The 23,474-nt window shown below is 43.2% G+C and overlaps 1 protein-coding gene across 6 annotated transcripts in view; it reads right to left on the bottom strand.

The window, feature by feature from the left end:
* Nucleotides 1-15,707: 15,707 nt before the first annotated feature.
* LOC116939056 (transmembrane protein 132D-like) overlaps nucleotides 15,708-23,474 on the bottom strand; it is a 229,964-nt gene continuing 222,197 nt past the window's right edge. For 3 of the 6 annotated variants that reach the window (XM_032946940.2, XM_032946941.2, XM_032946943.2), the window contains one exon: nucleotides 15,708-19,349. In XM_032946940.2, the coding sequence (XP_032802831.2) occupies nucleotides 18,366-19,349 (984 nt within the window). In that variant the 3' untranslated portion in view covers nucleotides 15,708-18,365. The remainder of the gene's footprint in view (nucleotides 19,350-23,474) is intronic. The other 3 variants (XM_032946942.2, XM_032946945.2, XM_032946944.2) reach the window with 1 other exon arrangement.

Raw genomic sequence — 23,474 nt, 5'->3', positions numbered from 1 at the left:
CCCTGCTGTAAGTGGTTGTTAATAATGATTGATGGGACAAGCATTGACAGGGTCACGTGAGGGAGAGCACGGGACCCAATGGCCGTAAATGGTAATAAGGGCAGAGAGAGACAGGTGCCAGGTGCGGCGAGCGAGAGTTCGGGAATAGGGGCGTGGCCGGGTCGTGAGGAGGATACGAGCCGGCGTGGACCAGGTCTCGTTGCTGTTGTGGGGGATCGTCGTTGCCGTCTCCATCGTCTTCGAGTTGTCTTGAGGTTATGGTTACACTGTCTCAGAATAGAGTCGTCTAAATTACCCAAGTGTATATAGTCACTCGCGGTTACTCAGTAAGTTGTCAGTAGACTTTATTCATAGTAAATATACGTGAAGAACAAGATGGTGTTTCTGAGAGCTGCATTACACAAGTGTAGTGTATAATACATTGAGTCTCACACACTGCAGTTGGAGGCAACAGGTTTAATAAACGCAACCCTATCAACTCGAGTTCTCTCGCTAGGTGTGGCTATCTGTTCGCTATGTGCGTGCGAGTTAGTGTAGCGAATGGGCCAGTCAGCACACATGCTGTCTGACCCACGATACCGAGCTACAACCTAACCGACGACGAGGAGCGAAGACGTGAAGAGACGAAGGGACGCGGGACTCCAGGCTGATCCCCACAATAGACCCCAATCCCAGTCGGAGCTTCCCCTTTATTTCCCTGGTCGCGGGCTCGCCCCCACCCTTGGCCACGCCCCACCCTTGGCCACGCCCCCTGCTGTATCAAATAAGGAGCTCCCGGCTCCCTGTCGCGTGTCCCTCCATTACCAGGCGCTCAGCAGCACTTGTGAAATAGTGGCTGGCGCTAACCATAGAGTGACAATATTTAATGTCACTGCACAAGCATTGAATGTCAATGATGTAGATTCTTGATTGTCACGGCCAAGGACAAATTGGCTCAGTCAAATAAAATATGACAGCAGCACTTAAACTAACTTGTAATTCTGTTTATGCACGCACCTATGCTTCTTTTGAAACAGCAAACATACTCTTCCAGATAAGCTAATTAGGGTGCAGATGATCCTATTAGAGCATGGGCTTTGAATAATTTAGATTTCTTTAGAAAAATGTCACAGTCGGAAAATCTTAACAAAAAAATATGAAGTAGAATATCATGAGCGTCGTATTTCCCACATTTAAACAAGGCCTCAATGTTACCCAAAGCGATATTTTCTCTCGTGCAAGGAGCACTTGCTTGACGACACCAAAATACCTTTTCCATTACGTGTGTTAAGCTTATTGATAATTCGGTTTCTTAATGTGCACACACACACTGTAACGTGATATTTCGTGACATATGAACACCTTAACTCGGGATATATAGCCGCTCGCATAATCAGAGTTACATATAGTAGGAATCCGCATATGGGAGACTCCACGTGGCAAAATGCGTGGTTAATAATTAACGAGAGTATCGTTACTCGGAGGGGTATACCAATTCATGCCCCCCCCCACAATCGTGGTAATTATGTGAATTCTCTTTTATGATTCTTCATTGGGATTTGATTCATTAATTGATTCTTTCGGTAAAATGTTACTGAGTTTAACATGTAGGCTTTCGCGACCAATATTATTCATAATAAAGGTTTTTGGGTTAGATCGCGTTTATTTATAAATGTGTCGTAACCCTCCACCACCCGACACGGCCAATCAGCAAAAAAGTGTCACGTTGACAAAAGACAACTAGTTCACTACTTTAGCCCACCGGTGTGTTGAAGAGTGAATCCACATTTACAGTTTGAGTACGACGTTTCGCTGGTAAATACATCCAGCATCATCAGGCAATTCGCCAGAATGGTAAAGCCCTCGCTTGCTCCCGGTTTTATATAGAGCAGCAGGGTGACGTCATCACTTAACTCATATCAGGTGCAGTGATTAGAGGCGGAGGGGGGGTATTGTAATTATATAATCGATTCGTAATCAGTCATTGGTTATGATTAGTAATGAGTTGTAGATTAGTAATTCTTTAAATCAAAATGTAATGTGTATTATTTAATAATACGCTTCCAGGCCGCACTAAGCTGGTTAATTTGGGTTACTTTCGGAACTGTTGTCTAATTTTATGCAGTCTTGTTTGGTTCTTTATATTGTAAATATATCAGCACACAATTAGCATAAATCGTAAGCAGTTGTTAGACACAATATTTAATGTGTGGATGGTGAGCATGAGAATACATTTTAATCGATGAATTGATAAATTGTTACGTGCCTAATAGTTACCCTGTTGTGCATTTAAAATAACAGGCTTGTTGATTGTTTAGCCGAATAGATCCTGCTGACTGAAATTGGCTTCCCCTTGCTTGGTAAATGCATTGGTAGATCAGCTAGCATTGCCATCATATTTAAACATTTCAAACATATGTTTGATTAAAACATTTTATGCATTCATTCATATAATTGACTGTCCAATTGCGTATTCACCCAAGTACTAATTTGACTCAATGTTAACAATTTCACCTGTCCTTAATGTAAATGTGGGGGCAAATGTTTATTTTCATGGACACTTTCCAGCATTCAAAGCCACCAATGAATGTCAAAATACCAATAACTGGAAATGTTAGCTGGAATTGTGATCGTACTGGTCACGGCAAACATAAAGAGGGGCATTACCACCGCCCACGTGGGTTGATGGAGAGCCTTGGGAGGTGCGCACAACCTCGCGCAAGGTGGGCGTGGGGGGGGAGGAGGTGTGGAGAAGGGGGGAGTGTGGAGGAGGGGGTGTGGTGGAGGGGGGGGGGGTGCAGGTGGGGGAGGGGTGGAGGAGGGGGGGGGTGGAGGAGAGGGAGGGGTGCAGGAGGGGGGTGGAGGAGGGGGTGGAGGAGGTGGTGTGGAGGAGGGGGTGTGTGGTGGAGGGGGGGGTGTAGAGGAGGGGGGTGGAGGTGCTGGATGGCAACGCTGTGGGGGGCAGAATCATGGGGGGAGGGACAATTTTAATTGGCCTTTCCCTTCATGGCGTTTGTAACCACCACAGCGGCCAAATGGGGGCTCTGGATGGGTGCGAAGGGCTGTTAACCCCACTACTTTCAATTAACTACCACCAAACTACGATTTAAAAAAAATATTAATCTTGTGCCGGAGGCCCCGGGGGGAGGGGGGGCAACAGGCGTCTATGACGTTTCCTGACCAAACCCCATTTGGCGGAGCCAGGAGACTGAATCCTTACCCTCGGGGCACCTCCAGAAACAAGAAAAAGCCATTTCAGATGGCCACGTGGAATGTTCGAACGCTCACTGCGGAGGAGAGGCTGCCACTCCTCTGTCGAGAGCTGGACCGGTACTTCCTGGATCTCTGTGGCATTCAGGAGGTCCGGTGGACCGGCTCTGGCTCCTGCCACCATGAGAGGTGGGCATTTTTCTACTCGGGGAAGGAGACTGCCAAACAACAGGGAGTGGCTCTTCTTCTGAACAAACGAATGAAGGGGGGCGTGGGAGCATGGCAGTGAGGTATGGGAAGCTGTAAGCCCCAGGCTACTTTGGGCTCGCCTTCCCATCAACCAGAGGCGAGGATTGGTGGTCGTGGTTACTTATGCCCCCACCGAAGACGAACATCCGTGGAAGGATGCAGGCAAGGCCGATGAGTCAGATGCCTTCTATGACCTCCTGTCACAGGTGCTGGATAAAGTGGCCCCTCGAGATCGAGTTATCTTGTTGGGTGACTTCAATGCCCGAGTTAGTCATGATGCTAGCACCTGGTCTGTAGTGATTGGAAGACATGGGCCAGATCAGCTCAATAACAACGCTAGGAGGCTGCTAGATTTTTGTGCAGCCCATGGGCTTGTAATTACCAATATGCTGTTCCGGCATCAGCACATCTACACAACATCATGGATGCATGTCGTGTCCAAGCAAGAACATCTACTGGACTACATAGTGAAGGAAGAGCAGATGTGGGCCCATGTCCTTGACACCAGGACCTATCGTGGAGCTGATCTGCCCACTGACCATCGACACTCACAGTCAGTCGACCTGTGGCACCTGGGTCTGCCCCGTGACCTCCTGCCAGCGGGCGTTCGACACTTCACGTGGCCTCAACGTGCACATAGCCTGGCACAAGCGTCGTGGTGACGTCACCGCCACTTAGTGGCGAATAGCGGTTGTTGTGTGTGTGGGGGGGGGGGGGGTGTGGGCGTGTGTGGAGGGAGTGTGTGTGGGGGGGGGGGTGTGGGGTGTGGAGGCTGTGTGGGGGGGAGTGTGTGGGGGGAGTGTGTGTGGGGGGGGTGTGGGGAGTGTGGAGGCTGTGTGGGGGGGGGGGGTGTAGGGGGGGGGTGTGTGGGGGGGTGGGGGGGGTGTGTGAGAGGGGGGTGTGGGGGGGAGTGTGTGTGGGGGGGGGGGGGGTGCACACTGGCAGAACGCTGCGGGTGCTCGGAGAGATTTATGGACCCAGTGTTTGGGCTCAAAAATTCCAGGGAGATGCACAGCAGCAGATTGATTATTGATATAGTGCTCAGAATGGTGTCTCACTGGGACACAAAGCCTATGTCGCCTATTAACACACTTGATTGGAAATATGACTAGTGGAGAAATAATGTGTGGGGGAGTAGGAGTTTGGGGGAGGGGGTGTAGAATTGGTGTGGGAACCATTGGAAAGATGTGTGTTGTGCAAAGAGAGCGAGTACTTAAAATTCGCCGTGTGCCATATAATTATGCATGTTAATTTTTGTTCATATGTCTTATGGTGAAAGCTGTGGATGGACAGCGGAAGAAAAAAACCCACATGACGCTGAGCGAAAATATTCAATTACTTTCAACATGTCGTAGGGAATGTCACGGCAAAACGTATTTGATGCGTGAGATCTTGAACAGCGATCGCTTTGTTGTCGTCTAAAGTTTGTGTCCAGTTCAGTGGGAGTCTGACTATATTAGCTGGTAAACCCCCCCCCCCCAAAAAAACTGTTTATATTTGTAATATAATTTTTTTGATCTTTGTGCAGGTTTTGCCCAGAAAAAAAATGTTGTACAACAAACCGTCACTGCTAGTCCCTATATTAGTATTTGTGATGGAATCAGCAATCAGTGCAGTATTTTAAACGAAGAAATATATCATTAAAAAAATCATAATTACACCAATGCCTTATTCATTTGTACAGCTGCTATTCATTCTCTCACAGTGAAAATTTTAAACAAAAATCAAAACATGTGTAACTCGTTTAGGATATACACATGAGGTAGAAAATGTTAATTCAAAGTTCAGTCCCGGAACCTGAAATATTAGATTTTCGATTAACAGTACAGCAGTTACATAAGGAATCATTTAGTAACTGGAAAAAAATCATCGTTATTATTTTAGAGATACAGTATAAAGGTATATTAGGAAAAAAAATAGTTTTTATACTCTTTGGTTCTTTCGATAAAGTCACGTAGGTAAAAAATAAAATAAATCACAACGTTTCGATTACAACACAAGCAATCATCATCAGGTGGGAAAACCACAGCAAGACATTTGTTTTGCTGAAGTGGGAGAGAGATGCCGTGGTAAGAGGTTATATAGGTAAGAGAGGGGGGAGGGGCAAGGGGCAAGAGAGGGGGGGGGGGTATGGGAGCGTTGCGTGGACGCTAGGAGAGGGACGTGAAGCTGGACGGGGGATTTGGGCGGGGCTGGAAATGGGAGGCCGAGAGAGTTGGGGATGTAGGGGGGAAGTTAACTCGGAAAAATAGACTAGTGCCCAGCAGATATGATAAACAACAACCATAAAGTAGTTAGAGTTTTACCTGGTTAATAACATCCTTCCAATGATTGCTCAATTTGTATCCATCTTCTCGGTTTTCCGAGACCAATGTACTCTGCAAACCTTCAGGCTATTATCAAAGGTTTGTTCATGAAGCCATCCAGATATATAAACATCGACATAACTTCAACCGAGAAGATGGATACAAATTGAGAAATCATTGGAAGGATGTTATTAACCAGGTAAAACCCTAACTGCTTTATGGTTGTTGTCTATCATATCTGCCGGGTACTCGTCTATTTTTCCGAGTTAATTTCCCCCCCCCCCCACATCCCCAGCTATCTCGGCCTCCCACTTCCAGCCCCGCCCAATTCCCCCCGTCCAGCTTCACGTCCCTCTCCTAGCGTCCACGCAGCGCCCCCCCTCTCTCTCTTCCCCCTTGCCCCTCCCCCCTCTCTTACCTATATAACCTCTTACCACGGCATCTCTCTCCCACTTCAGCAAAACAAATGTCTTGCTGTGGTTTTCCCACCTGATGATGATTGCTTGTGTTGCAATCGAAACGTCGTGATTCATTTTATACCTACGTGACTTTACCGAAAGAACCAAAGACTATGGATTCCTGCAGTCACGAAAGCTTAAAATATATATTTTTTATGTTATGTAAATACTACTATAGGTTGAGGATCTATAAGGTTACCCAAATGCATGACAGTATTGTTCAATATGATCACAGGCGTATGTGCCGGCTATGGGGGAAATTTGTAAAATGTACATGATGTTGCAGAAGGGGAAAATCATTCCAAATATGTTGTAGCCTGAGACACAAATGAGAATATTTACAAAGTTTGAGTGACATCTCATGAACCTTAAAGCACTACTTGCATTTGATTTTAGTGGATTGTTTTTTCATTCAAGCTGCACATTTATTACATGTTACACACTCTTAGCAAGATCACTTAGACAATGTCAATCAATTCTGCAGTCTTGACTCCGAATCTTTGTGAGGGAGGTGCACCTCATCCAGACTTTGACAGAATGAAGTGGCTCATCATAGTAGGTATACACATCTCACATTATATCCTCAATTATATTTACCTACATACACCATTAAATAGTCAAAGAATATTGCCTAACTCATTTAGACACCATGGCCCTTATTTTGTACGTATATCTGAAAATCTACAAAAGAACCCAGAAAATGGCAGCAATTATGTTCACTGCAGGACATTGGTAATGCATTTTCACTGGTTTCAACATGTCTTGCTCATTTAAACTCCCATGCAGGGTACAAGCTGGATGTCATGACAGCTTTGACACATTAAAGTGAGGAATTTTCCAGAACCGAATGCATCATGGGTAGTATGGTTTCTTTGTCCTTGAGCAAGAAGATGTTTGTTGATGTCATCATGAATTAAGCTTATGCAGTGTTTTGTGTCTGTTTTCGCAATTTACGGGGATAAATGTGTGTCTAGGCTAATGTGTTTTTGAGAAGGCTTCACGGTTTACTAAATGCATGTTGGGAAATTGCTCCTCAAAATCCATTAGTCAGCTCTACTTACAGCTAGATAATGTTTAAATCATATCAATGTCAGCCTTTTTACTTTGTGCCACCGAATGTAGATCCGTTCATTCTTTGTTATATAATAATATGTCAATCTATAGTTGGAGGAAAGCCTCTCCATGCTGTTTGACCAAGAGGACTGTTTGAGCATATTTCACCACGATTGGTTCTGATATCACTTTAACAAATATGAATCACGAAATGGGAATTAAACTTGGGTCATTGTGTTCATTCATAGTCCAGAGCACTTATCATTTGTACTCCATTCAACATTGTTACGTCAAAAACACATTTGACAACAACAACACGCCAAAAAGATTTTATAAATAAAATGTGGTCGAACGATGGTTGCAAGTTTAGTACTGCATTGAAATAACCACTAGATTTCATTTTACTCCAGCAATATCATTAACTTTTTTTAAACTAAAAAATGTGTATTGTTGCAATGGAGTACAGAAGTGTGAAGATGTTTATATTATTTGGTTCTTTCGGTAAAGTCACGTAGATAGAAAGTTAATAATAGAAATAAAGTGATTAAATATTATCGATGTTTCGATCGCAACACAAGCGGTGATCATCACCCCTTTTTCCTGATGAAGACCGCTTGTGTTGCGATCGAAACGTCGTGATATTTTTTATTCACTTTATTTTCATTATTTTTCTAAGTGACTTTACCGATAGAACCAAATAATATGAATTCCTGCAGTCACAAAAGTTTTAAGTCAAAATTGTGAAGATGTTGTATTAAACAGACGTAAGAGAAGGCTCTTATAACCCCAGTAAACATATTTTTCAGGTTTTGGTACAGGTACAGTTTAGCACGCTACTACACTATTCGTACCCAATATACTAAGAGGTCGTGGTCGGGGAGCCCAGTGATTGACATTTGCTGCTGTTTGTGCATAGCTCAGGTCGAGAGAACACTCCACCCTGCCACCACAGAGGATATTTAATAAATGGCTCAATAATCTCGATAGCCACGCGCATAATATTGCAAATTTTAGCTTGCCATATGAAAGGAGTAAAGCAAGAATAGAAAGGAGCATGCAACTTCGAAAAGTGGGGAGAGCATTGAATGTTTTGTGAAGATGAAAAAAACCGAACAATAGATGGAACATTGCTTCTTTTAGAAATATTGCTCAGAAGATTAACCGGTTGAAAAGTCAGTGGGAAAATGGGTTTTATTTTTGAATACTAAAAAAGTTCACAAAAAAATGGATAAAACCTACAGAGACTATAGGTAAGAATGCTGATTTTTTTTTTACAGTAGCTCAGTCATCTGTTACTTAATTCATATTGCACATACTGTGTCGCATGGGTGAGAACCTTCTTTGATTGCAATGTAATAGCAAGAGCGCTGTGCTCATTATAAAACTTCTGCACACATCTCCGCAGGAAGTATGTATTAATAAGCGACAATTCACAGTACGCCTCCGGACACCGACGTTCAACAAAAGCGATGCCGATTCTGTTCTATTCATGCGTACGCCAATTGGCTTCGGAGCTAAATGCCATCGTCGAGGTCTGCTAGCCACGACGAGAGTGCTTCGGGAGAGAGTTGGGTGTAGTTTTGCTCTTCCTCCTCTGTTAAATGAGCGCAGACCACAGTGATTTACGATACGGTCTATCGTTGTGGTTGCATGGCCACAATCGCTCGACTGTGGCTTGACTTTAATTTTCCAATTCATAAAGGAGATCTGCGATGCTAATAAAAGTGGTGCACGTGTTTAAAGAAGGGCAACCCCGTTTGGAAGGACAACATTTTACGTACATTAATGCCCCGAGAGCATTCATTTTTGTAGTTGGCATCAAGATCAAATGAGTAAGAAACCTTTAACTTATTGACAGTTCGTTTATTTTATTTTATTATGTACCTCATTTGGAGACATTCATAAAAGATAACATTAATTTACACAGCGAGTATAACACGTGACTCGTGACCTTTTCAGGGTCAATAATGAGTTCCCTTTGGTGCATACATTCGCTTAAGCTTAATTGAATGTACTTTAAATAAAACGTGTACACTTTTCTAAAAAAAACATGTCCTGCATACTGTTTTCACTGCCTGCGAATAGGATAAATTGATACACAGTACAGGATAGTCCAGATGTCTTGTGACCCCTATTTAATGATCTTAAACCATTTTTTAAGTGACCGTTATTTAAAACAGAAATTAATATGCAAATAAGAAAACAATACTCCTTGGTTCTATTCGGTAAAGTCACGAAGGTAAAAAATAAAACAACAAAAATCACGACGTTTCGGCCACAACACACGCGGCCTTCATCAGGTGAAGGGACCAGACTGTCTCGAGGACAGCGCTGGAGTGAAACACAGCCACTCCAGCGCTGTCCTCGAGACAGCCTGGTCCCTTCACCTGATGAAGGCCGCTTGTGCTGTGGCCGAAACGTCGTGATTTTTGTTGTTTAGTTTTTTACCTACGTGACTTTACCGAATAGAGCCAAAGAGTATGGATCCTTGCAGTCACGAAAGCTTCAAATCTAGAATAAGAAAACAATGTTAGAATCCAATTGATTGGAGGTCACAAGACATCTGGACCACCTTCTACTGTATTTGTTCGGTATGTGGTATGGCGTTGAAAATTATAATAAACTCAGTTTAATTCATCTATCCACATCGGTAACAGATATTGCGCGTATAAAAAAAAAATCACCTGAAGTTCACCTTAAAGTTTGCCAGCAGGGGGCTCTTTCAATAGTCGAGAGTAGTGCCATCACGAACAACGGTGCCTTTTGTCCTGCAAGAGAATGCCAAGTAAAAAATTGACTTAAAACTTTCGTGACTGCAGTAATTCATATTCTATGGTTCTTTCGGTAAAGTCACGTAGATAGAAACAATAATAACGACCGCTTGTGTTGCGATCAAAACGTCGTAATATTTTTAATAACTTTCTTTTTTTAAATTTCTATCTACATGACTTTACCGAAAGAACCATAGAATAAGAATGCCAAGTGTCTACAAATGAACCTTATGGCGGTACCCCGGGGTACCATAGTACCCCGGCTCCCGCAAAATATTCGTGCTGCAGTCGTTTTTAGTCTGTGTTGACGGTCGGCGATGCGGCAATCGACTCGTCTCGACGAGCTGTACTCACGATGCACCACCACCATGGTGCGTGCCGCGAGCGTTCAGGGTTTCGGCGAAATCGTCCTCGCTGCGTTTCGACATCGTGGAGGACCACCGATTTAAGATTGGTACCCCAGTCGCGGAGTTAAGTGACACCCCTGGGAAACAAATAGTGTCCCAGAAATAACATATTTAATTGCCTTGGACATTTTGTATTATTTTGTACCCCCGGAGTACCGCCATAAGAATCATGCTCACATGTCCTTTGGATTGCACCTATCATGCTCACATGTCCTTTGGATTGCACTCTCATGCTCACATGTCCTTTGGATTGCACTCTCATGCTCACATGTCCTTTGGATTGCACCTGCGGCGACGGAAGCTCATTCATGCTAATCTCCCACCCTAATCCTTCTCTCCCTAATCTCCCCAATTAACACAACTGACGTGCTTGCGTCCGGGGGTGGAATTCCTATCCAGCTCAGCCCCCGCTTGCTTGCCCATCGCCACATACATAAACCTTGTTTAACACGTAGGCTTTCGCGGCCAATATTATTCATATGAGAGCTGCTACAACACGGTTGTAACAGCAGTTCCACTGCTGGATTATATTTTTTCCGCCTGAGGACGACCGCTTGTGTTGCGATCGAAACGTCGTGACTTATTTTATTTTATACCTACGTGACTTTATCGAAATAACCAAAGAGTATAAAAACAATGTAACAGTGATCATAGGGACTGTGATTCAAATTTAAAAATAAACGATATAGATATCATGTACGACCAAACTTTTCAGCCATAGCGGGAAGCATGAGTCACTCCATAACAGCAGGAGTATCAACACATTTCCAATGCACCTTTAAAGGTCAGCACACTATAATAAAAACTCAAGATTATACTTTGCAGTGGTCATCCGGAGTGATGCATTTAATTTCGGTCCACTCTGCATAGCAGTAGCAGGTAAGGGTGTACAGCTCCTCAAGAGCAGTTTTGAGTGAAGTGCTCACAGGTAGTGATGCAAGTTTCAGTTTATTGGCGATAGCATCCCAGACCCTCAGGGCATCAACAGCAAAGGACCTTCCTCCAGTATTTGTACGGCAATAAGGAATGTGAAGCTGGTAAATGAGCGAGGACCTGAGGTCACATTTGTTCTTCGAAACAGTGAGGCGATCCAGCAGGTAATCTGCTGATTTTTTTGTAAGTACATTGTGAATAAATAAGATCTGATGCACAAGCCATCGATCATTAAGAGATGTTAGGTTTGACCCAATGTAGAGATCGCAGTGGTGGGTCCATATGTTCAGTTCAATGCAAATCTTAAGGCCGAGTGATAAATTGAGTCAAGCTTCTTCAGTACAGTACTGGGGGCTGATTTTTTCCGATGTTCAAGCGGGATTAACATGACTCGGTGATAATGCTATAATTTATTACTCATATGGAGAAGTGGTTAAACTTTTACTTTTATTCTAAAGCCAATTTCAAGTCCTATTAAAGATGCAAATAAGCAAAAGTGTACTTTGTCGACACATCAACCCGACGAAATATAAATGTATGTGGCTGAGTTTGTGCTGTTGCACTGTTTGCAAGACAGAGAGAGAGCAGTGGTGCACTGCTTTGTAATAATTATTGTCCACGATTTGGAAAAATTGGAATTCTTGTGCCAGCATACCAAAATATTGTGTTGTGATTCGTGCCACGTGATAATGTGTCTGACCTCTAAGGTCCGCACTCATAACTTTTAACAAAAAATTCCACGTGCCAGTCCCCAACATTTACTGCCTTTTATATAAAAGCACACATTTTGTGAGCGCTGCTTCTCCCTGTGCATACAAACACCTCAATTTTCCGCTTTTATTTGGTGATTCAGGGTTGCAATACCATTCTGTTTTTGTACGTTTTCAACAAAGGTTGAGTGAACAAAGGTGAATGATTTCGCTATTTAACACGGAGGATCATACTAACTCTCGCAGTATTGATCTAACGTCAGTAAAATGTTCGTATAAAGTTATGTTGCTATTAGGGTCTTACTCTCAAGAAAACTGGGCGAATTTATCACAGGGTCATCACGTATCTGGCAACAGCAACCAGCAGATAGTGGTTATAAGATTTCTCAATGGAAATGCGAACGTCACGTGCCATGGGCCTCCGCGATGACCTCATTTCATTAACACCACTTCATGTAACTCGTCTCTTTCATCTGCTTCCATATCCCTTCTCATCCTCTTCGTTCACAATCTTCTCTGTCTCTCTCTGTTCCTCCTTCACCCTGTGCCCAATCTCGTTTTCAATCGTTGTACTCCCTCCTTGCACTCTTCCACTGAAATAAACTTACCCTGCAAATGAAGAGCAGTCACCCTCCTTCACCTCCTTTCGTTCTTCTCTGAAAGCTCACCACTTTTCTATATTGTCCCATTCTCTTCCTCGTCGCCTTCTGCCCCCACCACTCTTTCCCGTCCCTCCTCTAGCCTTTCGTGATCCAGAAGTACCCCTCAATCGCGGTCGCTCATTCCTCGAACCTTGTACGCTCCTGCCAACTACACCATTCCATTCTGTCACCACCTTGAAATCTATGTCAAGTGCCTTGAGTGAAAGCACTCTATGAATGTAAATTAGATTAGACGTCCCATGCGACTCAGGAGACGACGTTCATCGTGACTAATACACGGCTGGATGAAGGTATGCATCGTCCACCGCCAGCCCCCACGGTATTGCGATGCAGCAATCCACCCAGAAGCTGCTTGCGAGCTCATTTAATCGTTATATCTCTAAGGTGGGCAATGTTATCTGCTTTGTTTTCCAAGATAAGGGGAGTTTCTTCACAGGTAACATTCCGGATATGTTCCACGATGTTTTTTGTCACCCACATTGCTGGGAATATGTATGTTGAAATTATTGCGCACCATATGTGGCCAACCATGCTAATTGAAGGTGGGCATGGTTGACAAGTGAAGTTCTGTTTTTTCAATAACACAATAAATACAACATTTGGAAATTATGCACTGACGTCTGAGGGAAGTATCTTTTAGCTAATATCTAGAATCGCAAAGGGGCATGATAGAGAAAAATGTTTGTTCCCATCATATACATTAGTCCATTTACCTGTAAGCGTTCCAGACTGATATAATCTAGCAGTATTTACTTAAGCAATCAAACCCTGGACCTGTTTCGATCTTCTGGATCATGTTAAGCCACTACTGGGGAACTAGATGTTGGTCACAATGGGGGTATGTTCAGATAAAGTACATTTAATTTATGCTGCTGGATAACAGTCGTCTGGAAAACCCTTAGGCTGATGGACTAACACATCTTTTAATTTATGTGAATTGATAGAAATAAATTCGTGTTTAATTTTATTATCCATAAAGCTCCAGGAGTGGGAGTAGTGCAATGGTTCGTGTACTCGCGATTAATCCTGGCATCTCTCGGAGCTTGTCGGTACAAGCCTGCTCTGATGATACCGGGGCCGTGTTGGACTTTCTGGCCACATCACAGCATCACTAGGTGGTGCCGGAGCTCTCACGAAGCTATTATCAGGTGTTAAATTGGGACTTGCAGGCGCTGATCTGAGACGATACATGGGGTACTCTTGGGACCTTTCAGGACGATTTGTGTGGGTTGGTTCGGTTAGGATGGATGTCATGATCCGGACAGTTGATCGGACTGGCATTAAAAATCCTGACACTCACCGGTGTTGAGCTTCAGAGTCTCTAGTTCCCGTGCAGGTTGTGCCCGGGGTTGCAATGCGTCTCCTGCGTCTTGTCTCCACCTCCATTTGGTTATTCATTGCTCGTCTCGTTCCTCACGCTGCTGCTGCAGTAGTTGCTCTGGATATTCATTATTGTGTATCGTTATTTGAGATGAATTACGAATTTAGGCACTAAAATAATTGTGAATTTTAGCGCTACATAATTAAACAGGTCCGGTGTTTGACGAAGCATCGAATGATGTTACTACACGCACTGTTTTCATGGCTCCATCTCCTCGATAGATGGCCGAGAGGACGTGAATATTAAGTCAGGGAGGGTGTCTATGGGCTAAGACCAGTCACTGTACGACTTTACAGCCGACATACACTGCCGTAAAATTGACCTTAAAAGATGTTGCATCTATTGCTACAAAACTGATCAATAGGTTACACTGCCAATGGCCGCACATCACAGCTGAGCGAGTTCTTTAATGAGTTGTATGTGTCAAGCAGAAGTTGTGAACGTTATCGACAAGTATTTACTTGAGCGAGGTCAGAGTGCACTACTTCAAGTCGCAGCTTTAATGTTGTCCCAGCAATGTACCTTCCTGAAATACTTGAAAACGTGCGACGATAAGTAACGGGATGGAGTATTAATGACGTACATCTTTTTCATACGTGCTGTGGGGAACCGTGGCGGAGTGTCGTTCACGAACTACGCTACTATGAACAGCGGCAATCTGAGTTCAATTTCAGCCATTAACTAACATCAGTGGTGAGAGATATCTGATCAGTTCCTGTCCCGCCAACCCCCTACCCTCCAAACCCTATCACCACCACCCCCAGCGTGGTGAGAACAACTCCCACGACATGGGGAGCCCTTCATCCAGCAGTGGATTGACAAAGGCCCGAAAATGTTATAATATTATAACTCTATCATTGTTTGTCTTGAGCTGTTGCATATTCTTTACGCCATATTGTGTATTTAAAGTGAATTTTACAATTAAATAGTTTCCCTTCTATTCAACTTAGTGCAGGTATTTGGTATATTGCAAGTTACTTTACACGTGTTACGCTAGATTTAAGGTGAAATGCCAATGCAGGTCAATACTTAGCACGTTGTTTTCCACCAGTGGTGTCTCGAGTTCATATGTTTGTGGACTCTAAAGGTATCACGATAAAAAAATATATATTTCGTGTGGTGGGGTAAAATGTGGGTACGCCAAATCATTTTCAAGACTTCTGGCCGGCGTTTAAGAGGCCAAAATGACCTCTCGGGGGGTCCTCTAAGGATACCCGCCAGCAGTGGCGTGAGCTCGTGATTCCAGGGCTGCACTTTTACCTTCATAGTGACATCATTGGTGCTGGTGCATGTTTCCGTGCTGCAAGGCAAGAGTACCGGTCCTCTCTGTGCGGTGGGACGCATATTTAGTCTTGATTTGAAGTTTTCGTGATTGCAGGGATCCATACTCTTTGATTATTTCGGTAAAGTCACGTGGGTATACAATAAAATAATTTAATGTATTTTATTATTTCGGTAAAGTCACGTTGGTATAAAATAAAATAATTTATTTTATTTTATTTCATACCTCCGTGACTTTACCGAAAGAACCAAAGAATACGCATATTTGGTGTTCACTGGGAAGGTACAAATATCCACATCACGTTAGTTAAACGCTTACCAAGTGGGCCTTGTTTTATTCAGCTTTATTTATGAAGTAGCCCAATAGAGTCAACAAGCATAAGATGCCTAAGATTGTCAGGATATGGTGCATATGGCTCCGGACTGGAATTAAAGGGGGTGGCCACCGTTATTCCAGACCAGGAGGGCTTCAACCGTACGGCTCTTTAAAGGGCTGCTTCGTGACGTTATTTATTACGGACCACCGTCTCGTATTCACGTGCATTGCGGCTCTTACCGAATTCTAAAAAAATGGCTCTTGTTATTTTTGGTTGCCGAAACCCTGTTTTAGACGAATAAATTCATACGAAAACTAATGCAAAACTACATATTTTGTATGCGACTCGGCACAGGAAGTGTAAAACCCAGCTTTAGCAGAGGTGCGAGATGCACCAGCAAGCAAGTAAAAAAAACAGGGACCAATGCGCAATCACGTTTTGCAACTGCTGGTCAACAGCAGCTGCGAATATTCTTCAGTGCATCCAGAAAAAATATTTCGGGAAGGATTTCACATGCGTGCGTTTTCGGTGTGTGTGTGTTCCGGAAAGTGAGTCTGAGCTCAACGAAGCGTGGAGCTTGTGTGCGGGCTCGAGCGCGCTATAAACTAATTACACACGTGATTTCACCTGGGAGGGTCTTGACTTCATTCCTCCTAATAGGTTGCACTAAGCACAGAGCTTGTCCGTGACTCGGGCGCGTCTTTTTTTTTTACGACACGGTCCCCGATTCTCTTATTATTCCCCGGTGTAAACAATGTTTAGGATATTTTTTTTTTTAGAATGCCTTCTTGGCATTAGTTTTACTCTCCGATTTGAGTAAGTAAAACAGTATAAATATTGTCAGTACATATTTGAATTGTGAACAGTGTAGGCCTACTTACCTTTTTTCATTTTCATACCATGGTCCTTAATTAATAACAATTACCACATACAAGCAGAGGCTGGATTAGTTAATGATTTTACCCATTGTTGTGAATATGTAGGCTTAGCTCTGGACGACAACAAAGATCCCAGTATAGGCTTTAACAGACTATACGTGCTGTTTGCGAGCACCTATGAAGGCCGGCACGGTACACGAGTGGGTGGGTGGCCAACACCACGCCCGGCAGCTTTTGTCTCCCCAGTTATGATGTTTACACACCACACCAGATACTCATTTGAGGCTAAGTCGACCTAGGGGAGGCACAGGACTATAGATTATTGTCACTAGTGTGGGCCGTTAGCGGGAATTGAACTCGGGTCGCCGAGTTCGTATCGCAGTGCGCTAACCGCTTCACCACCGCTCACTCCCACACAGTCAGATGGACGCGCACATTCACCTTTAGTAAATTAGTACTTGCCATGTTGGAGCTTGCATTGGATATCTCTTCACATTAAAATGCAGCCTGCAGATCTGGTTTTCTGCTTTAGTCGGCGTATATGGTAAAATCAGAAATAGGCTGCAAGTACGTTGACACATTTCAATAGTGTTTTTACATCTTCATCCTAGCTTAGTACACAGCAACTACCCTTGCAAACAAAGGCAAGCAAAAAGTAATTTAAGGACTGTTGGTCAATTTGGCAACACAATGTGGCAATTTAAGGAGCTTAAGAGGAGCATGGATGAGTTCAGTGTTCATGTGTTGGCCAATGATTGGCAAGTTGGGAATGTCTCTGTGTAACGGACAGGCTACTGCATGCACAGCACACACTGGTGTTGTTTCTTGAAGTCCCGAGGGGGTTCTTGAGCATGATAACATCGTGAAAATCTTTCGTAAAAATCATGGCATATTTTAAACGTAGGTTTTATATTTAATGTCAATATACACTATTAAATAGGCCAAATGCTTAATATAGTATTATACTAACACCCTGCTTATTAAACATCGGTAGGCTGCATGACAAATTAAAATGTAATTGTTGAGTATATGGGACGTATACAGCATATGTATTCCAATACAAACTCAGAGTATATACTGTAGTATGGTATATAACCATCGGATATTTTTTTGTAAGGTCACATTCCACAATACAGCTGTCCGCATATACTGTCAAATCTCATCTCCATATTTCACGAGCGAGCAGGTTAAAGGGGACTTGATTCCCTGCCACTCTTAACCAGATTATGTTGCGTCTCGTGTACCAAAAGCAATTCTGAAATGAATGTATGTATGAATGAGAGCATATTGTTCACGTGAGTTGCAAACACGTTGATACAGGAGACAACATTAGCAGGCAGTGTGATGTCAGTCCCTGCTGGGCAAGTGTTGGATGCCACGCACTGAAGTCGGAGGTTGTAAATATTCTGGATGTTGTGAATGGTCCCTAAACTGGCCATCAGAAGTGTGAATATATGACGATTCGCACTGTGGTTGAATTATGCTGCTGCTTTTTCTGCAAATATTAAACACACAGCAGAGGCCCACAATGCCATCAGAATAAGTGTGATTGGTTCCATTGTAACACACCAAGGTACAAAGTCAATAAAAATCAATCACAATTTTCACGTAGCAAAATGTTCACATTTTTTTTCTGCTGCGAAGGTGCATCCCAGGACATCCAATATATATACACACAGTATACAATATACGTTGTATAATGTGTTAAAAAGTATGGTACATAATATACATGAGGTACCGAAAGAAACGTCCCGGATTTCACGCATGCTGTCATTCACGCACTTCTGTAAAAAGCGAAAACTTGACTCTCTTCTTGAATGTCACCGAGGTGCCCTCGGCTTCGCTCTCGTCTGGGAGGGCATCGAGAGGGCTGTAACTCAGGTTGTCACTGTTCGTTCTGTAGCAGTGCCTCTCGACGTAGAAGCCGCCGTTCTCCCTGCTCATGTGTGCTGCGTCGCGGGCCACCTCCACCCTGCCCGCCTCCTCCCTGTCCTGGAGCTCGATGCTAATGTGAGGGTGAGAGATCGTTTCACCCTGAGCCTGTCGATTCAGCCGCAGCTTGTGCCTGACTGCCAGAAACCCGCAGTTAATCAAAAATACACAAAAAGTCAGCAAGAACACACTCAGCAATGTGTACATTCCGACCTGCAAGTCGCTGAGACTTTTATGGCTGTTCGAGAGTTGTTGTCCAACAGTTTGGTCAGAATTTATAGTGCTGTTGTACAATACTGTTGGCACTACCCAGTTATTGATGGTCAGGGCGGTCATGTTTTCTCGAATATACGTTTCTTCGCTTGCCAACTGCTTTTTCACAATCTCAGGCAGTCCTAATTGAGTTTTTTCTTGATTATCGACGGACTTCTCTTGCGTGGTGACACTTGTGTTCTGCTCCAGATCAAACACATCATCATCTCCCACATGTGTCTCTTCACCAGGGTTTACTCTGCCCTTGATAGAAGGCATCGTGGCATTTCTGTCAAATCGCACGCGCACACCGGGAAAAGACACGGCCAGTGTGCTCCTCCGTTTGGACTTCTGGCAAGAGTTACTGATCATAAGCTTCACCTTCACAAGGCCTCCCTGCCCATTCCCTTCGGCTACCACAGATGGCCAGGCATTCGAGGAAAAGTGGCGGATAGACACCGCTTCTTTGTCAAGTGAGCTCACAGACAGGCTGTAATCCTGGGGGTTGTACACGTCGAGTGGTGTCACGGAGCCATCGCTGAAGCCCAGCCACACGGACAGCACAGCTTCCTACACAGAAAATGCAAAAGACAAATGTAAAGAAACCACACAGTTCATACTGTAGTCATTCAGAATTAATGGGGTTATATATACTTAAACGCTTACCACGCATAAGGGTTCTTATTGAAGCTCTTCAAACAGAGTCGCACATATGGAATTCATCAAGGAACACAAAGTGAATGAAAAATGTATACTGTTGTGTTGTCATATTTGAGCAGTGGCTCAACTGTGATTAAACACATATCCTCGCTCTGTGTGTAATTTATCTGAGTGGTATGATCATAGTTATCACATCTTAGAGTACTGCATTTAAAAATGTACGTAAGAATGTTATGTTTGGACCTTCATAATTGCCATGAAATGTGGAGTGTACGTTTTTGCTTCAAAGTAGTTGCCCTGTTAAAAAAATACAGGAAAGCTTCTCAGTGTCTCCAGATTTGTGTTCGTAAGTATTTGATAAATAGAACCACTATACTGTGTATTGGATGTGTATGGAGATCAGTGGTTTAGTGGTTAGTGCATCACATGAACCATGCAATTATGGTGCAATTCCTGGCCATTCACATCTAAAACTAGTACATGAATCTCACCTAGGTATCTTAGATAAACCCGGCCTAATATTAGTAGAGTACTACCCATTAAGAGGTGGTCGACAAAGATGGTCAGATGAGAAAGTGCGGATTGAAAATATTTTCGGGTAGTTGCAGAGCTTCATTAACCATCATTAAATCAGCAGGAGCTGTGATACGATTCGTCAGCACATGGCATTTTTGCCACTTCACGCAATGAATGCAGCCGGTGCAGTTTTTCAGGTGCGCTTTGTGCATACTCGCATTGCCTGTAGACACCTAATTATCGTACATTTTTTACGCATTGCCAATATGGCAATGCCGTGTCCGGTGTACATTGTTAGCAAAGCCACGTGTACTTTTCAGCGCGTGCTAATGCGATGGAAAATGTCAGGCTGTGTATGAACCTGCCGTTGAATGAGGTCAAAATGGCCAAGGTACGGAATAAGATGCATCAACTGCCAAAAGAGCAGTTGCCTCGACAGTCCTGAGAAGACTGCTTTGACTTTCTAATACAAACCATTCAGATCTTACTTTGGCCTGACTACTGGAAATGGCTTTCAATTAGAGCTATCGCAGGGGACAGTTCAGTCAATCGATCAACAAAACATTGTAATTTGACCATTCTGCTGTCCGAAGGTGAGGACTACTCCCCTGTACAAAGCCACGGCCAGCAAGATGCGGCAGATGAAGCCGATGACATCACCAAGCTCTGCTCCAACCATCACCTCTCGTCCAGCGGCACACGTGGGAACAGAGGTGAGACCGTTGTTGCCAACTATTTGAGTGTGATCTGATTAGTTGAGCAATCGAATTGATAATAATTGGAGAGCTCAGCTCTGTTTAAGCCATGTACCCTTTACCCAGTGGCGTAGTGACCACGTTATCAGCTCAGGGGGTGCGGAAATCGGTCAGGTGGGGCCCCAATATTTGATTTGTCTCACACAGTCGCAGCTAGGCTATATGTCGACGCTCCTCTTCCTTAATCATTTCATTATACAAGTTGCTGTTCTTGTAAACTGTTGTTTAAAAACATATCTCATGGTGGTTGTCAAATGAGCATCAACTCGTAGCTTTGGCCACCAGGGGGGGGGGGGGCAAGGAACCCACTGCCCCCCACGCCAATGACACGATAGACCCGACCTGAATAATCTGATATTAAAGTGACTATGTTCTCACTGAAACAAGGAAACATTTCTGGTAATGGGTGAGCACAATTATTACATGGGTTACTTTTTTCTTTTACATTTTATGACATTGGAGGAACATAGCATACAGATTGAACAATAGACAGTCTTTACGCAATTGTGTACTATAACTACGTCTAACAAACATGCTAATGTAGACTGTTGAATGAGGAGGAATGTAATGCATTTCTTGCATCTAAGTCCTTTCTTGGCTATTGCATTTGTGCTTGGTATATCAGGCCACAAGTTAAAGCACATCGGATATTGGACTCTTATTAATGGCATGGTCTGTGTTACGCATCAAACAATGGTCATGTTGATCTGAAGCTTTCGTGGCTGCAGGAATCCATGCTCTTTGGTTCTTTCGGTAAAGTCACGTAGGTATAAAATAAAATAAATCACGACGTTTCGGGCGCAACACAAGCGTCCGTCATCAGGTGAGAAAGCGTGGTCTGCTGCTGAGGCAGACTGTTTTAAAACATTAGCATGCTAATCTCCCACATTAACATCATGCTAATCTCCCACATTAACAAAGCCACTTCCGTGCTCTCGTCGAGGAGGCTGCTCACCGATCTTACAGTAACATGCTAATTTCTCACATTAACATCACGCTAATTTCTCACATTAACATCACTAGCCCTGGCCACTTCTTTATAACCCTTGAGCTACACCCATTCCAAACCTTTTACAACAGTCTGCCTCAGCAGCAGACCATGGCTTTCCCACCTGATGACGGACGCTTGTGTTGCGCTCGAAACGTCGTGATTTATTTTATTTTATACCTAAGTGACTTTACCGAAAGAACCAAAGCGTAATGGTCATGTGCTTTTTTTTGGGTCTTTCGGTAAAGTCATGTTAATAGGTAATTATTTTTTTACCTATCTACGTTCAATTAGAGCTATCGCAGGGAACAATTCATATAAATTCCTGTAGTCACGAAAGCTTTAAGTCAAGATTTAATGGTCATGTGGATTTACAATTGAGCTCTGAGACGTGGAAACTCAAGCCACTCAATGTAAATTTGAACACATTAAACACGTATTTAGCTTCCTATTCAGTTCCTCCCACTAATGGGGCGGTGGTGAATTCTTACCATCGTGACGTACAGAAGTTGCAGGAAATTAAAAGAGGAACACATGCTGTTACAGTCTGGTCTCCTATAATGAGGTAGTTGCGTTCCTGAAGAACACCACGCTATAATATATTATATGTTAAAGCTCAGTTCGCGACAACACGTGAGATGCATATGCATGCTGAACAAAGACTGACGCACGTGGGTAGAATCTAGAAGCATCCAGCAGCATTCCGTGGTTGTACGGTCGAGGCAGCCGTACAACCGTTTATTCTTAGCTGTTCACTCAATCGCGTTATATCCAATTCACATCCACGTAAAAAACATGTTCCCTAATATATTCATTGCTTTATATGCAATTCGCATTAGAGGAGAACAGACTGTATTTGTTATCTTAAATGTATATTTCATTTATTAATACCGTTTATTTTACTCATGGTAATTGCATCAAATTGTGTGTGTAAGAATCGATGTTTTTTTTAAATCGTATATATGTTGTACGTAATTAGTTCAAATGACCCCTGAATTTTCTAGAGGTCACTCAATTCACCACAATGTAAAAAAAGAAAAGTTTCGACCCTGAATCGTGACAATTCATCAGCATTGTCTTGGGAGAGGGATGAACTGCAAGACCACTGATATCCCGGGCTTAATTGAAATATTTTTTAGGTTAGCGTTAATGTAAGCAACAAAGAAGGAAATAACCATGTGTAAAACAATCTAAGTCACTTTAAATAATATTATATTACAATACAGCTGAATCCCTCTTGTCCACGGTAGGTTGGGGACGTACAACATGGATCGCATCACACACAATGATATCGGTGAATTTACTCCACGTTTTTGTGCGATAAATTGTGGATAATAGATTTCATGTTTCAATGGACTCTGATCCACAGTGAAAGTGTGGATAATAACATTACAGCATAATATCCCAAAGTGCATGCTGGGAAAAAGGGCTGGTCAATACCCATGGACAAACCCATGGGTAATAGGATGCATTTGCCTTGTGATTCCTCCTATCTTTGAATTGTTCACAGATATCAGAAAAAGCGTTTGAGTGGCGACTGTAACGTGCCGTGTCTAAAATGCATGCAGCAGAAACACACAATTAGTGAGACACAAATACGAAGAAGATACATAATCAGTGTATTGTGGGTTGGATTTTGTAAGTATATCAATTCGTTTAAAACTATATTCCTCCACCACCTGATAGAGCCAATCAAATAAAGTTGCCACATGGGAACATATACCAATTGATTTTCTTTTCCAGCAAACCAAGTATACATTTTCGAGAGCTCAGCTT

This window comes from Petromyzon marinus, chromosome 5, assembly GCF_048934315.1.
Source record: "Petromyzon marinus isolate PM22_M1 ecotype Great Lakes invasive population chromosome 5, UKy_Petmar_22M1.pri1.0, whole genome shotgun sequence".
In the NCBI taxonomy this organism is placed as follows: Eukaryota; Metazoa; Chordata; class Hyperoartia; order Petromyzontiformes; family Petromyzontidae; genus Petromyzon; species Petromyzon marinus.
Note: the sequence above shows the minus strand (reverse complement) of the source record. Positions and strands in the feature narration are given on the sequence as shown.